Consider the following 18,416-nt stretch of genomic DNA (forward strand, 5'->3'; position numbering starts at 1 on the left):
CATACTAATATATATATATATATATATATATATATATATATATATATATATATATATATATATATATAGTATAATATTTAATAAATGTTAGTGTTATTTTTAACATTTTAAAATATTACAATTTCATATAATTTATAATTTATTATATTATGTATTATTTTATGTTTTATTAATTTTGAGTAAATATGATTAAATAATACAGAAATCCATCCAATATTAGCTAAATCACTTCTCCGCCACCTGGAGTGGCTAATCCGAAATGAGTAAATGTGCCATAGTGTGAGGTGTGAACTGTGACCTCTAGGCAAACATTCTCACCCTGGATTCCGTTACACTCCGGCTGGGTGTGCGTGACTAAGACCGGATCAGATTTGAACCTGAGACCGACCTAATTACAGCGAGAGCCTCTTTTTTTTTGTCCTTGGAGAATAACAGCGCTGAAAAAGCAGCATGACGTAAGAGTGTTTTCTCACCAGCCTCGTTTATCGGTACGCAGCATTTAGACTAAAGCTGTTTGAGTAAACAATGACTTCACAGATTAGCCCTGAGTCACGTTTGACAAGTAAACAGAGCTGGAAAAAAAATCACTTGGTTGATAATTTGGAAGAAAAGAAAAGCAGTTCTCTAGAATCATCTAGAATGATCTGCTGTCTCTCTCTCTTCTGTCCCTTTAAATCGGTTCCATTCCAGTGACAGAAAAAGCTCCGTCCTATTAATAAGTCATCAACTCATCAACGAAGGCAATTAAATGTCAAACCCTCAGGGATCTCCTACATGACGACCATAAAACTGAAATGCACAAAGTCTTCCTGCTAATTTAGGAGCATTACCCTAACGCAAGAAGCCATAATTAATTTTACATCACATGGAAGCATTCAAACACACCCCGTGATTTATAGATGCGCATTGAGACGACGCGGTTGGGGGTGATTATTTAAATGAGATGCATCAATTATGCAGTGACCCTGATTTTAACGGGTTGTCTTTGATTAATAATAAGTAGGCAAAAAAAAAAAAAAAAAAAAAAAGAAAGAAAAGAGATTTAGCCTTGAAATGAAGACGAGGAGGTAAACGGGAATGAGTTTTGATGAACTCCTGTGTCTTGTGGGCATGAGGAAATAAGCTACCTCTCCACTGAGCATTTCCTGCTATCTCTGCAGGAGGGAAAGAACAGCCGTGCGTCCGACACTAAAGGAGTCCAGACATCTTTTCTGGGTCAAATCACATCCATACTAAGAACAGGCTAAACAACTTCACACTTAAGGCCCGCTTATTAGCGCCAGATAATTCTAAAATTCGTTCCAAATATAAAAGAGTAGCGGAGTCCACACTACAACTATAATAATAATGGCACAGATAAACAATATCATTGCAATCACTTTCAGAACGACTTTTTCCTGCTGATGATGAATAATCAAAACATTGCCAGCCAATCAGAATCCATCCGGCTTAAAAAAGTTTTTTCAGCAGTTTTTTTCAAACGTTTAATTCATATTAGAGAAAATGCACAAGAGACAATCAAGATATATAATGTATAGTAGAAACAAGGAAGAAAAATCTAGTTGCTAATAAACTAGCAAGCGTTGAGTCACATGACTAATGCTCAACTACACTGCAAACTCTTCTACGTATTTCCACAGAAGGGTGCGGTGGCATGTGACCAACAAATCTTTACGATGTCTCCTGGAGACTGAGGTGTGCAAACAGAAAAACGCCTGGCTTAGCTATCTCAGACAAGTAGGAAGAATGAGAACAAAACCCGGTTAGTGGCGATAACAGACAGCCTCGGCCCATAGAGTGGGCAGAAAATTATGATTTATGATGTGACTCATGAAGAAAAGTTAATCCTAAAAAATCTGTCTACACTGGAAACATCGAAGATGCACGTCATCCTCAGAATTTTCACTCATACGGATCTGGAACGGCCTGTATAGAGTCACAAAAACTGCTTTACCTCAGAAACAGCCACAATTTGTTGTGTCAACCCGACTTGGGTACCAATGGGACGAGAGATCTCATCTCTACCCATAAGGCTCGGCTCTGTGAAGGACGTTGTGTGGTTGTGTAAATCTTGGAGACGGCTCTGGCTGGCATGAATAGTGCAGCTGTGAGCGGCCTTAGATCACTGTACCCTTCAGGTCAGGCGGGGACAGAGCCAGACTTCAGCAACCAAACCTTACAGTGTGTCATTATGTGCCCAAATCCTGCCCCGCGCCAGCAACAAACACATCATCCACAAGCATAACTACTACAGCACAAACAGACACTTTCTGCGTTCAGATGAAACATTCGAGTACTTTATGATTAAGAATTAGTCCTGTATGAAACACTGTGTTCATGTTGGTTCAGAATGGCCATAATTACAAGAGGACAGTCCTAAGCTGTTTTCAGATGCTATGTGTTTGGCGAGCCACAATGGATCCATGCGCAACTTTTTGTCACTGACTAGCTTTATTAATTTGCCGGTAACATTTTTACAATAAGGTTCCATTTGTCTACAACATTGGTTTATTAATCTTAGTTAAATGTTCATTCTAGGGATGCATTGATATAAAAAAAATGGTCCGATACCGATAACCGATAATTCTTTATATTTGAAAGCCGATAACAATATATTGGCCGATAAATCAAAAATAAAAATGTTAAAAAATGTTGAAAGCCTGATTACAAAAACAAAAGTATATCACCATTAAAATCCATGTCCCAAACACACAATTATAATGTTCTCATTATAATTTTATGTAGCCGATATGACAGACTTGCACTGCACATGTTGCACATACTGTATTTTCCGTTTTTGAAGTTATTTCAATCATTTTTCAAGCTATTAAAAAACATCATGGTGAACAGTGCACATTTGAAGTGTCTCGGCAAAAGAAATATATATATATTTTTTTTTTGGCCAAATTTTCTTATCAGGCCAATTACAATTACACAAAAAATTCACATATTGGCCGATACTGATATGGTGGCCGATATATTGTTCATTATTAAAATCAAAAGTATGTGTTAATTTTATTTAATGGACCTCAGCTAACATGAAATAAACTAACGGTTGAATTTTTATTAACTAGCATGAACAGATCTTAATACAGATGTATTGCTCATTGTTAGTTCATATTAGTTAATGCACTAACTAATGGGACCTAATTGTAAAGTGTTACCAATATAGCTGTACATGTGCTCGCTAAATATTTACTGACATTAATAAAAAGGCATGTTTAACAGAAATATGAGTTGACCAAACTATATTTAACTACACAAACCAATTCTTTAAACATAGTCAATCACAATAGTAAGTTCGAGTTCAACAAAGATGAAGTGTTTTTACTAGTCAGAAACTTGTAATTACGGACATAATGTGAATGAAGCATAAATGGCTGGTGAATATGAACTGATTTGTTCTTTCTTTTTTGAACTTTCTATTTGGTTAAACTGTGCATGTCAGGATGTAATTGTTCACACAGATGCACAATTATCAAGATCAAAGTCTAAACTGTACTTTAATCTGATTCTAAACCACATCGCCGTTTTCAATGATGGATCTAAAAGGGGATCACTTTTATTTTTCAGCACAGGAAGTGAGATCAGGAAGGAAACGGTTGTTATTTTTGTTGCACTTTCCGTTGTGCCACACCTTTGTAATGCACTTCATGTCAGAGGAACGTCAACTGAACATTGTGTTTACAGATGTGAGCACACCCTCTTACCTCACTCTTACTAGAGTGGCCAACTGTTATGCCAACCTCAGGAAAACAACACACAAGGTAAGGTGTGCCATCATTCTGAACGCCAGCAAACAAAATGATCAGACAAACCTCAATCAAAGCAACACAACCCTCTTTCCATACAGCCATACTGCGTGTGTTGATCGTCCATCTCAAGATCATTTGAGGTGGACAGGCTGTAACCTTAACCTTCAACACTCCTGATATCTGAGACTAGTAGCTCTCTAAACTCTTAATGTCAAAAGCAGAAGAACCTCTACTTTTAAATGACGATCACAGACATGACCTCAGAGTGTTATGAGTTTGCCTGAGTGATGTTTTCAGTTCTCTCTAGTGCTGAGGAACATAAGCTGTGTCTACAGTGTCTGGATCTGAGTGGCAAAATAAAGCTGAATCTTAATAATTATCAGGCAGGAAAAAGTCAAAATCAGCCAGCCTTATGCTGTGTCTTTAAAAGAGAACTTGAGAACTACCATAGTGTTTTGCAGAAAGACAAGTGTTACATGAAAATAAGCTGACAGGTTTTAATGACACAAAAATCCCTTTTCGCCCGCTGACGTACACTTTGTTTCGCTGCAGTGTATGCTTTCTCAGTGTGTTCAGTAGCCTGATCTCCTCTATTTATTTTTCCATCCCCGCTGTGGCTTTCCTATTCAGAGAGAACGGGTGCAGTCCAGTGCATGGACAGGACATTATAAAGCTGTTAAATATAAAGCCTGTAACGCTGCGGTGGAGGGCAGGGCAGGGTGTGCACAACTCCTGTACACAACGGCTTTTGGCTGGACACGAGACACTTTTAATCTTTAAAATTTTAAAACTAAAAAATGCCGCTGGGATAAATGACTATAGTGATTGGTTGTATTTCTTATATAAAATAATATATATATATACTATATTCCAAATGAATTAATTTAAAATGATAAGAAAAGTTATATTAAATGTATTCATTTTAGTTTTAATTAATAATATTTTTGTAAATTCAAAAATATCTATTTTTATAAAAAAAATTATATATTTGATTTGATTTTAAATTTATTTGGTATATTATTTACAATTATTTTATAGTATAATGTTCTTTAAATGTTTAATAAATAATACATATTTAATATGATAAATATTTAATTCATATTGCAATTAATAATTAAGGATGGTATTTTAAATATATATATATATATATATATATATATATATATATATATATATATATATATATATATATATATATATATATACACACAAATGCATCTTAATTGTAACTTATCACCTTTTACCTGTCAAACATCACTAAAACCTGTAAGTGAATGGTATTTTCAAGGTTTTCCATAATGGGAATAGTTTCATATTTTAATATCTTTTTGTAATCACTTTAGTTGTCTCCTAATTTCATTTTAATATGGTATTTCTATTACTTTTCCATAGTACAACCATAGTACATCTGTACAACACATTTTGCAAGAGCAAAAGCATGCAACACAATCAAACAATAAGTGTTGCTCAGCGGATGAACGTTGATCTTGTCAACATCTGCCACACATTCACCACAAGTGTTATCTTGAAGCGAGGAATCGAGCCTAGTTGAGTTTACCTTGCAGGGAGTCCCATCCGCAGCCAGAGCGCTTCTCTGTGGAACCTGGTACACGTCTTTAGATGGAGGGACCTGGTAGATGCCCTGTCCCTGTGGGCTCTGGCTGGACGGCGGCACCTGGTACACACCCTGGGGTGTGAGTGGCCTCTGCTGGAGGGCATGACCCTGTGGTGGGGAGGGGGATGTGGACGTCTGGCCTTCGAACATTGGTCCGATAAGCAGTTTGAGGCGGTTGCCGGGGGCGATGCCCTGCCGGCCGTGGAGCGAACACAGCCACCATCCCTCCAGACCACCAGTGTTCTGCTCGATGACGGTCAGGATATCGCCCTTCCGGAATGCCAGCTCTTCCGGGGATTCGGGAACGTTGTCATAAAGCGCTTTAGCCATCAGGTTCTGTAAAGAATGAAGGCACAATTATTCATTATACTGTTTGAACTCAATAAGACACTTACATTCCAGAAAAAAGCTCGCCCTAACCACACTAACCAGCTCCGACTAAGTATCATATGATTTGTTCAGTATTATCACAAGCATTGAGGCATGACCTATGCGTATTATGATTACATACAGTGATTTTTGGACATATTTAGCGGGTTCTTGTGGGCTGCAATACAAAGTGGTTCCCTGTAATATAACAATTAGATGTCTAAAAAACATCCGTGTAATACTATCCGTGTAGTTCGGCGGCCTGCTGGTAGTTCCCTTTAAAAGAAGCCATTTCATCCACAGCGCCTCAATAATAACTCAAACTCAATCTGAACGTCTGGCCGAGTCGACCCACATCGGACTAGGAAAATAATCATAAAATCCGCTCAACGACTCCATAGCCAAAACATATTTCTCTGAGGGGCCATGCTGGAAAACCATTTTTCTGTCAATCATTTCCAAACCACAGGGAGATAAAAAAAAAAAAAAAAAGCACTAGCAGAATTCAGTTCAAATTGTGCCAGTCCACAGGATATTTCATATCATTTCATATTTCATATCACATTCGTTCATGTAAGAATATACAAATTTGGAAAGACTGTTTAAAATGAGAAAATATTTTAAATTAGAGAATAAAAGAATTAAAAGAATATACATAATATGTTTATATAAAATGTTTTAGTTTTAAATATATATTACACTTCAATAAAATAAAAATAAATAAAAATAAAATAAAATAAAATAAAATAAAAACCCTGATTACCAGTCGAGCAAAACTAAAACCTGCAAGTGAAGAGCTAAGGCTCAGTTCAGATTTACAAAAAATAACCATAAAATTTGCATGGTTTTGCATTATAGTAATAGCTTTATATCCTTTTGAAGTACCATATATGAATATGGTAATCTTACAGCATGGGAAATTCAGGAGAGAGATTGAGTAGATAATTACTAGATTCTTAAGCTTCGATTTCAGTTAATTCAAATTCAATTCAAATTCAGTTCACAATCACATTCAAATCCACATTTAAATTTAATTAAAACCATGTACATTCAAATTGTAACAAGATGCCTTTATTTAGAAATGTGAAAACACAGATCCGACAGCTGTTTTCTCATTTCCACGGTATTTGGGATGTAATTAAGTGGTTGACCGATATGGCTTTATCTCGGCCAACATATCAGTCTATCACTATCGCTCCCATGGGCTAAACACAAACAGTCCTACACACAAGATCTTCACTTTGAACAGTGTGTCTATCAGCTTCTCCTTGGGTTCTGTCTTAAAAGACTTTGTGTGCCTTCATCTGCTTTCCCACAATGCTAAGTAAACGGGTTCCCACGTGAACCTTCCTGTTTGGGCAGTATCATTATCTGCGATTGGGCGTCTGGTCGCATGGCTATTGTCTCACATTCATGGCCTCGGTCACCCGCATTAGGGCATGACAACAACCCCCGCCGAGAGAACCACGTCGCGCTAATACAGTGAGCTTAAGAACATGACCTCTAGGGTCACCATTGTCTTATAGGAGCGTTTTGTGTCCCACTCTTAGCATTCAGCCTGTTTAGGGCTTATATCTGCTAAAAGAACACAAAACTCATTGAATAGGAAACTAGGGAGTGAATCAAACAAAGCTTGAGAAAATCTGAAGTTGAATTGCTTAAAGTAATGGCATGTCTTCTTTACTAAAGAAGACAAGACACCATAAATGACTAGTATTTCTTATTTATATATAAATATGACGTCTTTTCTAAAGAAGACACTTTGAAAAGCCTTATCAAATGCTTATCATGAGCAATAGAATGAGCAATAGCCTTAGCAAAACTCAGAAGCGTAAAAATATAGGCTATGTGAAAGTGTGATAAAAATAATGAATTATTTCAGCCATTTTCGCTATTTCACTTCCAAACACACACTGTGACGTCTGCAGCAGAACTGACCTGGACATCTTCCATTCAAAGCATACACTGATATCACTGCAACACATGCTTCCTCTTGTGCAAAGTTTCCGTGCAAAAAGAAGAAATTCAAAGATACTACAAGTACAGTGGAACACTTTTTGAAGAAGTACATTTCACAAACAGTTGACGTGCATCTTACAACTTGGGTTTCTTGCACTTTAACAAACACTGATCTCTGTAAGAGCACCCTGAACTAGCTGTCAAATAGCTTCAACAGTTTAGACTTTAGAGATGACCGTGACTGAAAATATGCATTATCTCATAAAAAAAAAAAAGAAAAACATTTATGATCATGATAACTGTAATATGTAATCTCACTGCTTGGCAACAGGCTTAAACAAACAGAGATAAACTGTTGCAGTACGTGTAGTCTTGACTATAAGCCCATTGCGTTTTCTAACACCCCAGGTTTCAGCTAATACAGGCCACTGTGGATGCAAAACATCATTAAGTGATCTAATCAGTTGTGTATTCCTGCCCTAGTAGACACAAGTGTAAGACATTGCCTGATGGTTTGGTTTGGGAACAGTTCTGAAACGGTCAACAGGGAAACGATTTCCTAGTGATGTGAAATTGAGCTGTAAAGCTTCACGATGTAGGGTATAAAACACTGGTATGTTTGGACTATAGGAACACCAGCATCGGGACACATGGAAAGAACCAGATGTGCCCAGGTTTGCCCAACAAATGGTTCTCGCTGTAGTTGTCTAGACGGTGCCAAGTGGTTGCGGTGCACAACTTCAAATTTACAATGTTGATTAGTACTACTGTTCAGGAAAAGGTTAATGTAGTTAACTAAAACTAAAACCATATTTACTGAATGTTAACTGAAATAAAATAAAATGTTAATCGAAATAGAATAAAATAATCATTTTTTTAACATTTTATTTAGGAAACATTTCTTATTTTAATTAAGTTTAATTTGATGTATTAAAATAACTAAAACTGGACTTATGGATATATATATATATATATATATATATATATATATATATATATATATATAGTATAGTATAGTAAAATAACACTGATTCGTTATAAAGAAATGTATAAATTCAGTCTTGTGATTCAATTTAAATGATCAAACTGAAATTACTTTCAAATCTACCAATGATACATACCCAATGGCCAATATAATGCTGATAATAATATTTTATTTTATATAATGATGAGCAAATTGATACATCTCTGATACAAATTTAAGAATATATATTTTACATTTACATCTCGAAAAACTGATGTGTTGTGAACGCTTTGGTTTTAAATCGGATAGGGCGCATGTTGAATTTATTTACACTTTTAGCTGTCCGTATCCACACCTGGAGCAATGACTTTTGGGAAATTCATGACTCATTCAGTCCTAAATAAAGATGTTTTTTGTGGCGAGACAGTTTGTGCAACCCTATAAGTTGAGGGATACGTGCTAACCAACACAGAACTTGAAACGGTTATGCAACCAAAATTACTATCGTACGGGATACCCTCCTTTCTTCTTAAGTACACACTCATTGGGTGGTTTTTGGCTTTGCCTCAGTAAAATCATCAGGGCTGATTATGTAAGTAAATGAGCACTCAAAAACACACTAGTGAGAAATTCCCCCAACACCAGTGCCAAAACACTGCAGAAATCTATACCCTCAGGGTGCAAGAAAACCACTGTGCAAACAAAGTGCAAACTCTGCCCGTAAGCGAACCCCCTGCCTCGCAGAAAGTGGTGTGTTCCTCCAGTGAAATGGAGTGAGAATTAAGGCCAGCTCACTGTAATGTTCCCCTGGAGGGAGGGCGGTGTGGGTAGGACTGGTGAACCAGCACCTTTTACCCTCATTTCACTCAGGTAAATATAGAAGATAATTACCATAATGACTCTAATACAGACCTGATGACTCAACTTGGCCGTTGTGCTGAGTGAAAGAGAGTTTGGCTCTGTCGAATGAACAGGACGTACAAGGGACTGGCTAAAAAACTGTGTTTACTTTAAGTAATTCTTGAGCTAGTCCATCTGTCTTCACATCTTAATGTAATGCTTTATGGTTTGGCAGAAGACAGTTGCATGTGAGTTTACTTGCAATTAAACCGCCTTTAGCAAGCAGCCAACAACAATAATAGTAGCAAAACGTGATCAATAATTTCACGCCCCAAGCCAAACACAATAGAGTGCTCGATCAATCCTCTCGGACATACTATACTGTAAGTTACACGTGAACATAGAGCTTACCATGATTCAAAGAGAGTGTGGATCTTTCCAGAGAAGTTTACGTAACACATTGTGAATTAAAAAGTCTCTAGACATTGTCATACTGTATTCATCACTGCAAGTGAATACAGTGAGTTCAGTTTGCAAAAACACATTTCATCCCAAAAAGGGAAAAGAAAGATTATATTGTGCTTAATGAAAATTTAAGGTTACACTATTTGCAACTACATGTCTACTAACTCTCATTAGATCAGTAGACTGTTGTGTTAGGGTTAAATCTGTTTTTAAATCTGGTGGTTTGTACACTAACATTCTGGAAACTCCCACCAGAGTGGCGTATTTTCTGGCATCTTTTGACTAGGTTACAGTGGTCGTGTCATGTCCCACTTTGCATTCTGACCAATTGATAAAAGGTTAAAGGAGACACAAAGTAAAGAGTTGTCTCATTTCAGTGATGGCGTGATGTCAGTATTAGCTATCCCTCCCGTTTCCTCAGCACTGTGAATCAGAAATCGCCCACACTAAAGCCGTCAACAAGACTTAAGTCACCAGCAAAAAACCCCCCGCCCACCAACCACCTAACAAACACTCCAAACAGAGTCCAACCAACATGGCAACCTCAAAGACTCGAATCAGCAGGCTTTTCTTTTAACACTATAAACCACACCAGTGTTTCTGAGCATTTGCAGAAACATACAGTAAGTTTCAGTGTGCGCTGAAACGTGTAATACTGCGGTAGGTAAACAGTAAAAAAAATCAGTAAAAGTTATCGTTACCGAAAACAAGGCCCAGATTGTTATAGGTGGGGCGTAATGAAGTTTGTGCATCTAATTAGTCCAATAAAAGACACATTTTACATCTCAACTGCTTGTTGTTTTACCATCTTGTTTGAGTTTTTTAGTTCATGCCCTGTTGTATCTAGAACGTTCTGTTACCACCCTTCAGCCTGAAGCTTGTCTTTAGCTTGGCATCTCTACTGCTTGTTTCATAACTATACGCATCAAGCAGATGGAGAAATATAAGTTGACTTGTCCTTGCCCCTATCAAATATCCTGTTGAAATCAGGGTTATTATAGTTAACTAAAACTAAAACCATAAAAAAAACATGTTGTTACTTGAAATACATGTTAACTGAAATAAGTCTACGTTTTCAAATACTTTCATTTAGTTTGACTTAATGTAAAAAAAAAAAAAAAAAAAAAAAAAATATAGACATTAAAAAATTAACTTACTAAAATTCGAATTAAAATGAAAATAACTAATTCAAACTATTAATAAAACCTATAATTGTATCTCAATGTTGCTAAAATTACACTGGTTGAAATGATAGCTGCTGGCACTAAAGATTGCATAATGCTGCATTCATAACAGTGTTTGGTAACGTTCAAAAACAGTGTATATTTTACACCATCGTGCCTGCAGATACTGAAGGAGGCAGTGTGAATGGACAGAGAGGTAACCGGGTTCATACATCCTGTGGGAGATAGTTAAAGACATAATCCCCCCAGAACCAGCTAGCGCTTGGATGTGTGATGGATTTATGATGTCACAGCAGGGGCGGCCCTTCAAGAGCGGGAAATACACCCCCGAATGTCATCTCAATTTCACACTTCTCGAGAAAGTCTGCAGTGGTCCAGCACAGATAAGCAGTTCATGAGCTTGCTGTAAATTACTTTCAAAGGATTTTGGGTCAATAGGGCAAGCGTGTTTCGCTCTGACATGTCTAAATGAAGGAGAAAAACATATGTCATCAGAAACCACTGTGTGCCACAAGACTGACTAAACAGCACCTGTTATTTATTCAGTGAGACGCAGAAAATTGTAAACATGTTTTAAAAGAGAAAACTTATTTTTAAGATGCATGACATAACAATATAGAAAACATATAGAAAAATTGCTAAAAATATATCACAAATAAAAATATTATATATTAGCTATTTTTCCTGATATGATTTTTATTTTGTAAATGCAAAGTTTCTTACCAAAATATTTATAATATCCTGTATCCCAGGAATTTTTTTAGATGCATCTTAAAACTACATAAAAAGGTCAAAAATATTTTAGAAAAAAATATATGATTATATATTATTCATAAATTATTTTTTAAACATAATTTTTTTTAATTACATGAAAATATTTCTAATATATGTCGGCCATGTAAACGACTAGGCCTATGACTAAATGAACCAAAAATAAAAATAAAACGACTAAATTAAATAAATCTAAAAAATTAACAATGAATGACAAATGGCCACAAAATTTTCCATTTATGACAATAGCAGAAGTTGAGAATCAGGCCAATCTTTAAATAGCGATGAACTCCAGTATAGAGTCATAAACAATCCAACATTATCACGTTGGCATTATTTGCTTCCCTCATTTGCAGCTGTCAAAGTTCCTCTTATCCGACAGTTCCCATCCCACCCTCGACTGGAGATAATCGCTCTAAATCGCCACAAAGGGTAAACCATCCTCACAAACCATCCTTCATACTTCAAATGGATCGATCTAAAATGGTTTGGGGGCAAACAAACTCTGCTTTCTTTTCGTTTTTCTCCTGGTGAACCACAATGTGTAACCTTTCCAAGAAATGCTTTGTGGGAATATTCAATATATTTATGACTTGAAAACAGTGGTGAAGAAGACAAAAAAAGACATGTTTTAGAGGTCAAACACAAATCCCTGTGCAATTTCAGAAGATATAAATGCATGAATAAAAACACAAATCAAATGTAACACTTCAAGAATAATCTACTGAAACGCACATATCGGTCGACCTCTAATCTAAGTACGGAGGGGGATGAGTCCCCCGAAACATCTATAAAGGTTACGGCTCTGAAAGGTTCACAGTTCCTTATTTGATGCATCTTTGCAACCCCCCAATATTCGTATATGCAGGAGGGCTCTCGGCGCCTTCAGAATCGTCTCTTTTCTTTGTCCGTGTCTTTGAAACAGGACAGAGCTGTGCTGTGGAGCGCTGGTTGAGACCTGCTCTCTGAATAGCCCTTGTTCTTACCCTGGGGAATGTGGAATGCCTGCTGAGAAGTGTTCTTTATGCACAATACCACCCCGATGTGGCCTACACACACACACACACACACACACACACACACACACACACACAAACCAAACACATGCATATATAGACACACACACATACACAGTCTTCATACTCCAACGTCCTCCGGTAGACGGAAACTCAGGAACGAGATTGATTTTAAATTGTAATGTTCTTTCAGTGAGTTCCCGTTACATTTAATAACTTCCCACCCAGCCAAAGATAAACTTTATTGGTCAGAAATGCTCTTCATAGAGTTCTCAGCTACAAAAACAATCTGGTCTCAACATTGTCTAAAGTGTGTCTAAAGAAATAATAATACAAATGAGACTTTTGTTGATGGTATACAGCGTACAGAGCTATAAAATGAACGTGGATTGCATAGCTTAGATAATTTGGTCAAATCTGATGAGAAATGTTTGCGTTCATATTGAGATCTCTCACTTTTGATTGACTTTCTTCTCAGACAGCAACATAGTGTTGACCCAGATCCGGCCCACATCTGGAACACCTGGATTCCACACGTACCAGATGTGGGCCGGATCTGTGCCGAGACACTATGTTGCTGTCTCTGTTGGCAAATGTTTTCAGAAACGCCAGATGTGATTCATGAGATTGCCAGGATCAATTTCATTAGAAAATTCTGAGCAGAATTTCCAGTTGGTCTTTAATATCAGACAAATGAGATATTAAAGAGATCTCCTTTGTGATTTTCCTTACAGGAATCCTTGATGATAACTACAATTTAATACAAAACACACCACAAAATCACCCTGTTTACCCTCTCTCTGCCTTGTATGTCCCATTGCTTTTCATTTCAGTCGGGCAACCCCCTATTATTTCCCCTCAGACTGATTGAGAACAATGTAAATTTCCAAACAAAACCCTCGGCTTGGATTACAGCCTGGAGAGAGACGCAAAAAAATCCCAGAACATTTACTTCACCTAATCAGTTCTTTGTGCCTGTCAGGCTATTTGTGCCACAGTTACATAAGAGTGAAAATAAAGCAGGAAAGCAGGGTACAGACGTTTGATTGGGAGGGGTCGGCTCTCGTTTCGATGTGCTCCCGAAGGAAAATCTACGGCGTAACAGTCTCAAACTGCTCCCAGATCCCTGTTGTCTGTTATAAACAGGCTACAAGAGCTCTGAAATCTAATAAGAGGCCATACAGGTCTGCTTGTTTGGGGATTATTTACGCCTTGTGTATCTTTTCACACCTGCGCACCTGTTGGAAAACACAACTGACGTCAACAGGCCTGGGTTCTGACTGACCTTTGTGATGCGTGACGTCAAGATGTGGACCATGTGACCCTTAAGACTGAAGGATGAAGTCTGTTTAGTGCCTTCGCTGCTCCAAAGGTGGAAAACTTAATATTTAACTGGTACTTCACCTCATAACTGCGTGAGGGACTTTCTTGATACCCTAAAGGAACCACTTGAGTGTTCGGTTAAAGTAACCTCTAAACTTCCGATCTAAACTGAGGAAGTATTGTTATTCTGTCAGCTGTCGGTCCACTCTGTTGGGTTTGACGATTAGTTATCAGACCGTGAGCTGAGAACAGCCTGTGTGTCACTCAGAGTGATGTACATCAGTTGTTCTGCGTCAGAAACAACAAGAGCGTGACCAGTTCGCCCCTGTGGCCCTGACCCTCAAATACCCCCGGAGAATAACCCTGTGAGATAGTTCCTCTGCAAAGTTAGCCAGTCTCTGAGGTAAAGATGCTTTCAAAGTTTCAGAAATGTCAGCCAAACAAAGGATCTCTCTGTGTCAACAGAAGATTAAAGGAAATCGGATCTGTTTTGATGCAACTTCCTCTGAAGTTACGGGATGAACCTCGCAAAAGGAAGAATTCAGGTCATCTCAAAATCAAAAGGAATAAATGAATTAAGACTTTAAGATTAATGCTTTTCTATTATATTATGACATTATATTTGCATGGGGGAAATATATATAAAAAATACAAATATAAATACAAATACAAAAATTTATTGTAAAATATTATAATAAATTAATAATTATGCTAAAACATTTATGTATTAATTATGTATTAATTATGCTAAAACATTTTATGTATTAATGTTAAGTTTTTTGAATGAATAGAAATAATTATTAGACATTTGAATGTTAAAAGTTTTCTATTTCAAACTGTTCTTTTGAACTTCAATTAAAAAAATCTTGACATGTATCAAAAAAAATAAAAAATAAAAAAATAAAGCAAACTGTTTTCAACATTGATTAATAATAATAAATGTTTCTTGAGCATCAAATCATCATATTATAATGATTTCTGAAGGATCATGTGACACTGAAGACTGGAGTAATGATGCTGAAAATTCAGCTTTGATCACAGGAATAAATTACATTTTATAATATATTCAAATAGAAAACTGTTATTTTAAATTGTAATAATATTTCTCAATATTACCGTTTTTACTGTATTTTTGATCAATTAAGTGCTGCCTTGGTGAGCAGAAGAGACTTCTTTAAAAAAATGAAAAAAATCGTAAACCAAACTATTAAATGGTACCATCCATACAGTATATCTGACAAATGAAATCTATATAGCTGAGCTGATGCCTAATTGTGTCATTAAACAGATCTATGAGCTTAAAGTACATTTGAGAGAGACTGCAAGAGATGCTCATTGTTATACTGTAGAGGAATTCAAACAGTCTGATATGCGCTAACAGTCCGTGACTTGCCAAGTACTCCACATTCCCCAGATAGTGTGAAGCAGACAAAAGCATTCCATTCAGGAAGAGCTGCTCAATCCTCCTACCAAAGTAGGAAGCAAATCTTCCCAAAGGACTGAAAGCCTCAAAGACTATGCAAATGGGGAGGGAATTGCACACAAGAGCCAAGTTTCTCTTGAATGAAAAGCTGCCCCCATGCTGTGTGCACTTGGATTGAAAGTCCAGATTTGGCCAAAGTTTAGCCATATTTCTGAGTGCCCCAAAAATCAGCTGGGAAAACTTTTGAAAGGATGACAGCTTTTACACAAAAGGAGAATTTGTTTAAAAATCTTGTCCAATCTTTTGAAAGTGAATGAGGTCTGGGGCTGTCGAGCTATGAAATGATGAAATAAGCACCATAAAAGTATCATAAAAGTGGTCGATAAGAATCCTGCAATATATTCCAAGTGTTCTGAAGCCATACAATACATGTTCGTCACACAAAGCCAAGATCTTGACATACACCCTAGCTCTCATGGCATGTTCAGGAGCGAAGAGACTATTTGTGAATGAATCATTCTTTGGAGTCAAATATTTTTTAATGATTTAGTTGATCCAATTCACAAAATAGCTCTGGATAAGCTGTTCATACACTGTACTGATCCAGTTCTTAAGTTCAACTCAATAACTCAAGATGGACGATATAAAAAAAAATTGTTTTACTTAATTTGAACGATTCATTTGCTAGATAATAATAATCAAAATACCGTAAACTGTGAATAAACTAAGTCTAATGATATTTAGATAAAGAGTTCATTAATGAGTCTATTCATCATTTTTAAACGATGTCTATAAAACAAACCTTCAGAATAAACAATCCTGGCAGTGTAATGGGCAATCTAAGCACAAATCAAACATGGACATGCACATAAAATCCTGGAGTGGTTTTATTTTCAGTCTCCACCAGGAACACTTATAACAGCAACCCTGTTACTCTGAACAAAATGCTTGCTGTTTGCTTTAAGACATCACATTACACAATCACAGTGAGGCTCAAATTGGAAAAGGGGCTGGAGACCACGCTAATGAATGGCCCCATATATCCTCAAGTGGCTCCGAGTAACTTGAGTTGAAAATGCAGAGTGTAAATCACATCATTTATTACAAGTCTCGCTACAATAGAGCTCAAAGAGTGCTTTTGTGTCATGGCTGTAATAAATAATGTGATTTGCACTTTGCTTTTGGATCATACCAGCCATCCAATAAATGCATGGTTGGTTACACACACAATTTACTGCTGTTCAGAGCTGGAGCCAGCGGGTTGTCAAGTTAAGGAGTATTTAACTAGTGAAATATCATTGGTTCTAAAAAGGAAGGATGCTTTAAGACCATCCTCCACTGAATATACTCAGATTGTCCTCTGAATGATGAACATTCACATAATAATAATAATACATGCCCCAAAACTGTACAATGTGCAATTCATACCTTTGTATATTGTGTTATCTATCTATCTATCTATCTATCTATCTATCTATCTATCTATCTATCTGTATCTACAGTTCAAGAACAGAACTGCTCTTTCATTTTAAAAAGTCCCAGGAATCCCTCTACGTGTGATGTAGATAGACTACATGTAAATGCTACATATTTTACCATAGTAAGCAGATGTTCTGATATAGTTTACGGAAATAGCGCGCATGAATGGAGAGTCACTTACTTTGTACTTCATCTTGCGCGTCCTCCGCTCTACAGTAACTCCAGTAAGAAACAAAATCCGAGTTCAGGTCAGAAGAAACTCTTCTTTTATCGTTTAAATTAGTCTAGAAGCGCATTTTGCTCGTTTTTACTGTGTATCTCAGGATTCGAGTGATAACGGTAAATGTGTTGCGGGATCGAGGGTCTGTAGTTACTCTGAGCGCTCGCGGGAGGAGCGCGCGCATACTACTCAAGGAACCTGCGCGAGCTCATTTGCATAACGCACGCTCATTGGTCAGCGATTGAGGGGACGCTCCCCTCGTGAATCGTGATGTCACTGCAGTCAGCGGACTAGACTCTGCGGAATTCGGATAGTGAAAACTTCTATACGCCATAAAAGGAGGAGACATTTCCTAGGAAACGACATAACGCACTTCCCTGATTGAAGTATGTATGACTCACTGTACAAGATATTAAGGGCAAAATAGGTATAGCCTACTGAATGATGACAGGAAACTTTGACCGACAACTGTTATTATAGTACAACACTTCTGCTGTTTATGACTAATTTTGAGCCACATGACATGACAAGTGATTTTTCTGCAGATCACTGTCTTGAATCAAGGTTCACATTAGACCAATGAATTCCCATGCCTTTTCAGGTCGTTTGTGATCACTGGATTAGGATTGTTAAAAAGAGATTGCATTAAGAGCAATTTCTAGACAATGAAATATTGATGAAATACAAATGAGCATACTTAGAAAAGGTATTGGCAATTTATAATAGAAAATCATCAAGATTTTATCAAGAAAAAAAAAGATTTTATTGTATTTTTCAGGCATGGAAATCTTATATATAACTTTTATTAAAACAAACTTTAATTTCCTGGTATTTACAGGTTTTCCGTAATTGTAGGAACCCTGCTGATTGATTTGATTTGGATTATACATGGCAGTCGTGAGAAATAGCTTGAACTGAACTATACAAGTGTGTTGCTTGAGCTTACCTTATTGTGGGATTTTGATCAAGTTTTTTTTAGTCCTTGATGTCAAACAGCTTAAACTGGATTATTTGTCGAACTTTAAAGTCCCCC

At 36.8% G+C, this 18,416-nt stretch overlaps 1 protein-coding gene and 1 long non-coding RNA gene across 4 annotated transcripts in view; one reads left to right on the forward strand and one right to left on the reverse strand.

The window, feature by feature from the left end:
• The window catches only part of nedd9 (neural precursor cell expressed, developmentally down-regulated 9), a 32,062-nt gene that overhangs the window by 8,137 nt on the left and 5,509 nt on the right, over positions 1-18,416 (reverse strand). The window contains exons 2-3 of one of the 3 annotated variants that reach the window (XM_082186175.1): positions 18,330-18,415; positions 5,314-5,706 (exon numbers count right to left, since the gene is read on the reverse strand). In XM_082186175.1, the coding sequence (XP_082042301.1) occupies positions 5,314-5,700 (387 nt within the window). In that variant the 5' untranslated portion in view covers positions 5,701-5,706; positions 18,330-18,415. Of the gene's footprint in view, positions 1-5,313; positions 5,707-17,344; positions 17,536-18,329; position 18,416 lie in introns of those variants that run through there. The other 2 variants (XM_082186174.1, XM_082186176.1) reach the window with 2 other exon arrangements.
• The window catches only part of LOC309511232, a 33,586-nt gene continuing 32,853 nt past the window's right edge, over positions 17,684-18,416 (forward strand). Inside the window, exon 1 of the long non-coding RNA XR_014210541.1 lies at positions 17,684-17,769. This is a non-coding gene — a long non-coding RNA (uncharacterized lncRNA). The remainder of the gene's footprint in view (positions 17,770-18,416) is intronic.

The sequence above is a fragment of the Leuciscus leuciscus genome, assembly GCF_965113295.1.
Source record: "Leuciscus leuciscus genome assembly, chromosome: 12".
Classification (NCBI taxonomy): Eukaryota; Metazoa; Chordata; class Actinopteri; order Cypriniformes; family Leuciscidae; genus Leuciscus; species Leuciscus leuciscus.